Below are 10,155 nucleotides of genomic sequence, written 5' to 3' on the forward strand. Positions count from 1 at the left end.
TATATAGCGCTGCAAATTTTCTGTAGCAATGTGGCGGGTTATCATCTCGTTCTACTTGTTTAGAGGACATATTATTCTTAATTGTTATTTACTTACATATTACGGGCGTGTTTAGTTTCAGAAAGTTGGAATTTGGGGGCTACTGTAGCATTTTCGTTTTTATTTGGCAATTAATGTTCAATCATGGACTAATTAGACTTAAAATGTTCGTCTCGCAATTTCCCACCAAACTGTGCAATTAGTTTTTTTTCGTCTACATTTAATGTTCCATGCACGGGCCGCAAACATTCAATGTGATAGGCTGTAGCACTTTTTGGGAATTTGGGGTGGAACTAAACAAGGCCTACATCACCTATTGTACTTCTCTTTTCAGAAGATGTATAAGGTCCGGTTCGTTTTGCTAAAAAGACATGGCGTTCGCTGATTTGTTATGAGAGGAAAACACTGTTTGTTCGCTGAGTTAGTACAGCTCATAACATAAGTGAACAAGGCCTAAGCTATAAAGACGTATTTTGTTCTATTTTCTTTCACCTGACTTTTTTTTTGCAACGTTGACCAAATCTTGTTAGAAAACATTTTCAATATGAATGTAACGACACATGTACCTTTATATTTATACGAAACCTGTGCATATTTGGTTCAACGTTAGTCAAAAGTTTATAATGTTTGGCCTTTTCTAGTTCTACTAATAACAATTTAGTACTGATTAATTATATTTTTCAACTCATTGTGACAGTGTCACCTAAACTCGGGCCATGTTTAGATTGCAAAAAATTTCAATCTAATGAATAGTAGCACTTTCGTCTTATTTGGTAAATATTGTCCAATCGTGGACCAACTAAGCTTAAAAGATTCATCTCGTGATTTCGAACTAAACTGTGCAATTAGTTATTTTTTTACCTACATTTAATACTTCATGCAAGCGGCTAAAAATTGATATGATGGAGAGAGAGTGAAAAAACTTTGAAATTTGAAGGTGATCTAAACAAGGCCTCGTTTATCCGTGGACGTAATTGAAATTTTCCCAGCGCACCTTCCAGCCTTTCGCCCCAGGGGGCCATATCCTCTCCCCCACAGGTTTTGCGGCTGCCGCACTCTGTCCCCTGCAGCACCGCCCCCGTCTTCCCGGAACCCCGCCGACGCGGCCCTCCCGCCGCCCCCCTCGCCTCACCGTGCGCAAGAGCCCCATGGCCACGGACTCCTCACCGCCCGCCAGCCAGCAGCCCTTCAAGGTTCGCCCTCACCAATTTCAATCCAACGACAACCCGTTCCTCTTCCTCACCTTGTCCTGACCGCCGGTGGCTTCGTCGCGTCGCAGCTGATCCTGGGGTCGTCGTCGGTGGCGCGAAAGCACATCCTCGAGGAGATGGGGCTGGAGTTCCAAGTCATGGTGGGTCGTGCTGCTCTGCTGCTTGGCTTGCTCCCAACCGCCGCTGGCGGCTCTGATTCTGCCGGTGAAATGGAATGCTTATGGGATTTGTTTGTGTTTATTTATGTGGTTTCAGACTGCGGACATCGACGAGAAGAGCATCAGGAGGGAGAATCCTGATGACTTGGTGATGGTCCTCGCGGAGGCCAAGGTAGACACAAAAATGCCCTGCTTTTTTTCGCCCCCTTTGGTGAGACAATGCTCTGCGTTGTGCTATGTTGTAGCTTCGGACCTTCAGTAGACTCGGGAGTTCTGCAGTTACATCCAGTTGCCAATGTGATGATTTGTGTGGCTCAATTGCGAATGCGTTGCTGGGGGCTGCAAGTTTTTAGTATATAATGTTCTATACTTGTAGTAAGCCAGTCCTTTTGTGCTTTGTATTGGGAGTTTAAAATGAAATATTGTTTTTCAATTTCCATTTTGTTATATGATACTATGCGATATACTGACATTTTCCTCAATCGCACGAAAAAACACATGAAAGTTCAGTAGGTGGTACTTTTTTCATTTCCAAAGACCTATAAAAGGCCTTTTCTATTAGATAACCTGATCGACAAGATAATATTTCCCTGAATATATAGAAACAGTGTTCAGCAATGTATGCAGGAATTTTGTACACAAATCGGTTTGAAAAAATAAAGTATACTCCAGGTTCAGGGGTAGTGGAAACTTATTTTAATGCTTGACCAAAGTATCAGTCAATATACATGGTCATGAGCTGAACATGGCCATCCAGCAACAAAGAAAGTGATCCTCTTTCTCAAGGCTGCTGAAGGCATCGATCATATAATTATACTTTTGTGTGTGCAAACGATGATTATGAAGCCTTGGATGAATCATCGACTCATCGTATTCTGTTTTTTTTTTTCGGTTTTGTATTTGCTGCCCACTGCTTCAGTTTCCTCCTTAGTTTTTTTTCTTTCTGAATTTGCATAACTAATTGAGGACCATCAGATCTCCAAAAGAATGTAAAACAAGATTTGAGAGGCTTATTTTGGGTGTTGATTTCAAACCAAACCATTAGTTTTTACCATAGTATCATGATTGCTTTTAAATAAAGTCAACTCGTTTTGTTGATTTTCTAAGAGTTTCTAGGATGCAATTTGGTTTCTCAACATACCATTCATATCCTTTTTATGCATGTGTATTTCTTTTTTTTTTCACTCAGTAGTAAGTGTTATTGCAAGCATACCTATGCAATAAGGCCTGTTTGCCATCTCAATATCAGCATTAATGGATGTAATAGTTATGTGCACAGATATGCACCATTGTGATACTTAGTGAAAAAGATCAGGTGTTCATGCATTACACGATATAAGTCAGTTGTTGAGTGATCCTAAGCATCATTAAAAAATGTTTGTATTTTTTTTTTATTTTTGTAGCTTCCTTGATAGTTTGGTGCAAAATTATGACTAAAGTTCACTTGGGATCTGATTTATGATCTTTTAACTATATTATTGTTGGTCAGTTGATAGCTCTTAGCAAGTTGGCTAAGTTTGCAACTTCTTTAGGTGGCCATCTGAAGCATAAATTAGGAAGTTCCTTAAAGTGTTTGTAAATTTTCTGGGTGCAGATCATATTGCACAACAGATTCGATGCACAAAATGGTCCATCAATGTGTTGCAATTGATGGTATTTACATTTTGCTGTGTCTTTGCCCCATCTAGTTCCTACATTAGTCTGCCTGGATTTGTGATCAAAATGTAATGGTTAGGATTGACTTCAACATGGGCTTCAGTTTTGCTGGTGTTAGACGAACATATTTTGCACATATACTTGTTTTTAAAGCTACATGAAAACTAATACTTCTTTCTGTGGGAGGATAAGGAGGCTAAAGAAATATCAAACCAAATTGGGCCTTGGTTGTTTTTCTAGCACCAACAGTTTTTTTCTCCCCCAGCATGGAGTTAACCACGTTAAGCATCTTTCAGGCTGATGCTATCATGTCCAGACTGAACCTTGCTGACTACCAGAAAGAAGGCAATCAACCAACACTCCTGATCACTTCTGACATAGTATGTCTCGATTACCTCTGCACTCCTAATTTGGATGGAATTTGTATGCCACAACTGTGGTGGAATGTATCTTCTCCTTTATCATTTGCTAGTGTGTTATCATTTGTATGATTACATACTGAATTGTAGTTGACTTTGAGGTGGTCGTCCATGAAGGGATTATTAGAGAAAAGCCAACCACCAAGGAAGAAGCACACCAATTCCTGAAAGGTTTGTTGTCCACTACGCATCTGATTCACAATGTTTTAATGCATTTGTTTATTAAGTGAATCATTATCTTCTCCAGGCTATTCTGGAGGTCATGTGTCAACTGTTGGGTCTGTAGTTGTAACTAATCTTACAACTGGGAAGAAACTTGGAAGTTTGGACAAAGCTGAGGTAATTTTCTCTTTTTAACCAAAAGGACTATTTCATCAAGGCTACTCTTGTTATGTTGCCATTCAAATCAGATTTACTAGTGCAAGAGGATAGATGTCCAATGCAGATGCATAATCGCTATATAGGTATTCTATACAAATGAAATTCACTGATGTAGGGGAATGAATATTTACTAGACAAGATTCTTCAAATTTATTGTGTCAAAAGGAAGTTTTTGTCTTAAATGTAATATTTGTGTATGATAATTGACCAAGGAAGTTTTGCATTATCATTCTACACTCTGCAGATTTATTTCCACGATATACCAGAAGAGGTCATCGAGAGTTTGGTATGTGCTCATTTATTCTACTTGAATGCTGGGTTACCATCACGAGCTTCAGTATTTTCATATTTGTCATGTCACTGAGTTTTTCTCTGCCCTCTTTGCTAGATCGATGAGGGAGTAGTATTTAGGGTTGCAGGTGGCTTGCTGCTTGAACATCCATTGACACTGCCATTTGTCGAAGCAGTGGTCAGTGTCTCATTCACTTTATCTTGGTTGTCTTATAGGGTTTTTGTTTCCATTCATACAAATGTGAACTAGCTCCTTGACTTGTGCAGGTGGGTTCTAGTGATAGCGTCATGGGGCTCTCAAAGGAGATTGCAAATAAGCTAATTCACGACGCACTGTCTACTTAGCCTAGCAATTTTGGAGCTATTGTTTCTGATCAAATTCTTACCGCACTCACCCGGAGAAACATCACACAGAAAGCATATCTGGGGATACCTCATAGTGAATCAGTAATTCTTGTATTTTTTTTTAATTTAAACGTTAAACCAAGACAGGCGCACCTCTGGAGTGAACAAGGATGCTCCAATCTCATGACTTGCCATTACAAATTGTGATGAGGTTGTGCTTACAGTCTGTTTCACTTGAAGGAGTGGGGCAATTTGTATGATTTGTAATGTACTGATATATACAATCTTGTCTCTGAATTGTGATGCTGTGTTCTTTGCAGTTGTTACGAAGAGCACAAGTGTAGCGATGAAAACGGATCGGACTTGAAAGGCTATGTACAGATATGAATACATGAATGTGGGTCATTGTTTTTCCCCTCAGTTTTGTTGAATGTTTGGATTAAGATACGGATTATCCATTTACTATGAACCCCTTTGAGTAATCAGAAAATATTTGTTCTGTTTTTATCCCTATCTAAGGACCTATTTAGATGAGCTAGGACTAATAACTAGTCCAATTAGCTCATATCCATGGATTAATGCACTAACTAGTCCATGACTAGTGAACTGACAATTAGTCAGCCTGTTTTGATCTTTATGGACTAAAAATTATTCAACTAGTTACTAGTTGAGTGCCTTTGCGTTGCTACGGGTATAAGTAGGATCCCATGACACTCATACGGTTAAAACATATGAAAAATCACTTGAATCACACAGAGTTAACACCGAAACACATAATTAACTGGATTTCTTTGAATCAAAGCAAGCACAAAGTTCATAATCAAAAGTGATCAAAGGTTAAATATCTACCATTGTAGAAAAGAGACATGTTAGAAATGATAATGAAATTATATTATAATATAACGAGTACATCAAATCACACTAACATCTTGACAAGTCATCCTATATTACCTTAAATGTAGATGGATACAAGTCATCCTATATTACTTTTGTCTCCTCTATTACCTGAAATGCAGATGGATACGATGAATGATCAAGTTTGCAAGTTTTACACCACTGCAATCAATCATTTTTATAAGCAAGCCAAAGCCCTTCACAGCTCTGAAATTTATCAATTATCACTTAGGCAATTGTCACCCGTGCATGAAGCTACTGGATCATGCAGTAATACATGCAAATACAAGTGCACAACATTAAGCCAAGCCAATACAATAAAGCATGACAATATATAATAAAATTTTGTTCAAACCCATATGTTGCTATGAGCATAAAACTTTCCCCCAATTTTTTTTTGGACGGCTCGAATCATGATACACATACCAGAATGACTACTTTTCTTTCATAATACAAAAGCACGTGATTAAGGAGCAAATTTTCTAGCTTGTTTGACTAATCTATGAGCATCTTATTTTAGTAGCCAAATATGAAACAAAATATGTTCAAATATACAGTTCTAGTTAACCCAAAAATAATTCATAGGTTATCCATGGTGACCTATGAAAATTCAAAGTCAGCATAAATTTTCTTCCTTCTTATCCATAGTATGGGCCATCCTTGTAAGTTGTTCAAGTATGATTTATTAAGGGGCTCACATGGGTGCCAATAATAGTTAAACAAATGGTAGGGAGTGAATCCTTCATAGTCAAAACACAGGCAGTTCTGAATTGCCTTGGGTTATTGTCTTGCCGCAACTCAAGAATTGCCTTGGGTTATTGTCCTGCCGCAACTCAAGAATTTCCTTGGGTTCTTGTCCTGCCTTCATTACTGTTCTGAAATGTTTTTACAGCAATAACTACCATGGTTAACTATTGATTTTATACATTTATCTGTACAATGCTCAACAGCATAACTATGACACTCAAGAGTAGCAATTTTCTGCCCAAACAAAAAGTAGATTTTTTTTCTTTATTTTTTTGTTTGAGTTCCCAAGCCAAAATACATATCTGACATTGAGAAACAAATGACTGAGATCATGAAACAATGGGAGATTTGAAGGCTCAGCTCACTTGAGGCAATGAGTTGTTCTTCTTCGAGGCTCATTGCAACACGAGGCACATATCATCCAATTAGCAGGTCTATCAGCGCGATCAGCGATTCACACAAGCCACATGACATAGGGGTGTTGCTGCCTGCGGCTTGAGGTCACTGCGCCCTAGTGTCCCGACATGTTGTGGACCTGGGTACCATGAGTTCTGCGCTTGGAAGCTGGCCTCCATGACGGCGGGGTCTCACCATGAGCACCGTTACCGACTCCAGCCTGCCACTGCCATGCAAGGAAAGAAGCTAGCATAAGTAATCTCGTCCAATTTCAGTCAAGAACTGCATTAGTAACTGTGAAAGAACAACTGCATAAACATCTCACATTCATGTATCAAACAACATTGTAGTAGGTTTAGATAAAGGTAAAGTGTGCATTGCTATTGCAAATAAAGAAATTGTGTAACATATAACCAACATAATAGCAAAGGTATGTCTGGTGGTTCTGAACATCTCGCAAGTTGTCTCATGAGTGATGAAAAAGGACTGAACTTATGAACATTCTTATACAGAAAAAAAAGAATACAGGAACCTAGTTCCATATTCCAATTTCGAACAGATCTATAAATGGATAATGAGATTTATATGAGATTCATAAGCTTCCAACAAACTCATAAATCGAAATCCAAACTGTGAATACAGACTTAAATGCTACATTTGATCACCGAACCCAGATCAAGCTCGAGCGGCCGGCGACGACGGCGAGGCGACCGAGTGCGCGCGCCTGGCCGCGCCGCTCGATTCGCCAGTTTTGAGATCCGGTGCGACGGGGAACGGGCCGGCGGTCGGCTCGCGCGACGTGGCACCGGAGCCGGCCCACCGGCTGCTGCTGTGCTAAGGCGCAGCGAGACGACGGCGAAGCGCGACGTGGCAGGGAGACGACGAGTGCGACACGGACGATCCCCAGCAGCAGCGCGCGCAGAGAGCGGGATTGCAACACCTCCCTCGCCGCACGGGAGCGCGCTGCCGCCGCTTCCCCGAGCTTTTCTTTCCCCGTCCCCGCACGAGAGACTTGGGAGGCGTGGCTTCGAACTGGGCGAAGCAGCTGCGGTTGTGCGGGCAGGAGGGAAGGAGCTGGGCGTCATGCGCGGGGCGGCGGTTACGCGAACGCGTGATAGAGGGAGCAGAGGGGAGCGATCAGTTTAGCGGTGACGATGACATTCGCTCTTTTTAATGGTAGAGATTAGTCCCGTGAATCTTAAACAGGTGTAGCTCGGAGAGTTCCACCACTTTTCTGAATTGAATTTCTACATTCTAGGTACTACGTAGGAATGAGCCATATATGCTATGAAGTTATGTCCTACCAGGTCACAATTTCAGAAAGAAGAGGGGAGGGGGGTGGTATTACAATTTCATGCCGCAGAGAATTAAAATCTAGGAACCTGGAAAAATTAACCGTCTGTGTAAAAGCAACTTTCAGCTAAAATGTCCAAGATTTTGTAGTAAAGTAATATAATTACTAAGGATCGGAACTTTTCTCTTTAATTGGGGGTGTAACTTTTTAACTTGCTGTGAAATAACTACCAACTTCAACTGAGTGCAGTAGCTCAACTGCTTAGGTTACTTATGGTGAAACCTGTTCATATGAGTCTCAACTGCATGTATATTAGTGTGCATTTGTACTGTTGAAAAAAAACTCAGACGATGTGTTCCTCGATAGTGGTGTAGCATGTAATTGTATTGTGCTTAAAAAATAAATGATCCAACACGGTCGTCCGTCCATAACTCCCGTCCGGACGTGGCTTCATAGGAGCGGGCCCCATCTTTCTCAGAAACTAAAAATACAAATCCCCACTCCCTTTTATGATTATCCGCTCGGCCCCGAAGCAGCGTGGCCGCTCATCCGGCCGTCCTCTTCCCCCACCACATGATCGTTGGGCTGCCGCGCCATGCCCTCCCCCAATTGTCGACCGTGCCACGCACCCTCGCTCACCTGCGTCCCAGTCACCTGCGCCGCTCACCTATGTCCTAGTCACCTGCCCCGACGACCGAAATCGAACAACCCTGGCCTTCCCCTCCCCTATATTGTAAATATATGTTTCAAGTGTTTTAGATGTTTCTAAACTGCGTTACAATTGTTACATATGGATGTTGCAAAACACTACTAGGAATATCCACTTCTATGACGATCAGCTTTCGTCACTGAAGGAGCCAAATTCGTCATAATTTCAGTTTTATGACGAATTTATGATGAAAAACGGTTCGGTATAGAAGTTGCGTCATTCTTGTAATTCTATGACGATTCTAGACATTTATCATAGAATTGGATAGATCTACGACGAAAACTGATCATCATAGAACTGTTTTGGCATGCGTGGCATGGGGGCAACCGCGCTGGCGGGTGCTTCCGTTGGAGATGCTTTCCACAAGTACATGCTATAGCAGGTTGCATTGGAGATGGTTTGGGTACGTGTCACATTCTTATTGCATAACGTGGTCATCTCTGGTTCTTGCACGTTTCAGGTTCTTACTCGATCACGTGTCGGGACCCTATTGTTCCATCTGTCAGTTTTCTATTGGCACACGTGCCGTGTTGTGTTGCGGTTGGGTCACGTGTCACTTCTTCATTGGACCAAGTGTCGTATTTTTATTGGTCCACGTGGTGTGACCATAATACTTCGTGTGTCTTTGTTTTACTCGACCACGTGTCTCGATGTTGTACGTCCGCGTGTTAGTATTTTATTGGGCCACGTGTCGCGCCCTGAGCTACCCATGTTTCTTTTTCTGAGTCGACCACGTGGTAGGATGGATTTGTACCATGTATTTTGTTTATATTGGCCCACGTGCCCTATCGTGGTTGTTACACGTGTCATTCACTGGTTTGTCCATGTGTCAGTTTCTTATTTAACAACGTGCCTGTGCCGAATCTACCACATGCACACCAATTATTACATCTGAGAAAATGATTTTAGATATACACTACTGCACAAAATGACTACATGCATAATTATATTGAACCTAAATCAAATAATAGCAGTACAGCTCAGCAGCAAACCACTGACAGAGTTCATATATCAAGCTGCCAAAATTTTACATCAAAACAACAAACAAACCACATGTTCACTATATCAACAAGACTGAGAGTTACCAGCGCTTAAGAGCATGATATGCTCACGGAGCTTATTGTACTCCTCCTGTTGCTGTTTCTTGAACTTCTCAAACTCCCTATTAGTGTTTTCTACCTTCCTCTTCAGTTGATTCACTTGCTCGATGAGGATAGCTGAACTTTCTTGATGAGCATCAAGTCGTTCCCGAAGTCTAGAGCAACTTATCCTGATACCAACATTCTTCAAAGAAAAGGTGTTGCAGCTGGCCTAGGACAGGACCTTAGAAACAACATCAACAACAGATTCTGCTCGTATAGTTTCCATAGCTTCCTACGAAAACCAAGGAGTAAACATTAGGAAGAGGACTTAAATTGCAGAACCAAGAGACTATTTCAGCACAAGTAATGCATAGGTTTTCCTTAGTCTACTGCCAACAGAGATTCATAAGCACAATGCATAGGTATCATATTAACTGTTGTAATATTACAACTTCAAAATGATGGTGCCACTTTAGGCTCCTCCAACTTTTTCTTTTTTTTGCCAATGGCTTCAGCAGATTTCAAGAAAAGCA

At 41.0% G+C, this 10,155-nt stretch overlaps 1 protein-coding gene across 1 annotated transcript; it reads left to right on the forward strand.

Moving 5' to 3' along the window:
• Window positions 1–1,050: 1,050 nt before the first annotated feature.
• Window positions 1,051–4,954, forward strand: LOC136482268 (uncharacterized). Its single transcript, XM_066479492.1, has 9 exons — window positions 1,051–1,232; window positions 1,319–1,390; window positions 1,506–1,580; window positions 3,361–3,444; window positions 3,585–3,654; window positions 3,731–3,822; window positions 4,109–4,150; window positions 4,253–4,333; window positions 4,423–4,954. Exons 1-9 carry the CDS (start codon window positions 1,188–1,190, stop codon window positions 4,498–4,500), a joined length of 639 nt encoding a protein of 212 aa, XP_066335589.1. The 5' UTR covers window positions 1,051–1,187; the 3' UTR covers window positions 4,501–4,954.
• The last annotated feature ends 5,201 nt before the right edge of the window (window positions 4,955–10,155 follow it).

This window comes from Miscanthus floridulus, chromosome 9 (genome assembly GCF_019320115.1).
Source record: "Miscanthus floridulus cultivar M001 chromosome 9, ASM1932011v1, whole genome shotgun sequence".
In the NCBI taxonomy this organism is placed as follows: Eukaryota; Viridiplantae; Streptophyta; class Magnoliopsida; order Poales; family Poaceae; genus Miscanthus; species Miscanthus floridulus.

Bases quoted from the DNA above. Each gene is read 5' to 3' on its own strand.
- LOC136482268 (XM_066479492.1), top strand. From the start codon at position 1,188: ATGGCCACGGACTCCTCACCGCCCGCCAGCCAGCAGCCCTTCAAG. The intron at 3,445-3,584 runs GTATGTCTCGAT...GTTGACTTTGAG, and splicing joins TCCTGATCACTTCTGACATA to GTGGTCGTCCATGAAGGGAT. The intron at 4,334-4,422 runs GTCAGTGTCTCA...TGACTTGTGCAG, and splicing joins TGCCATTTGTCGAAGCAGTG to GTGGGTTCTAGTGATAGCGT.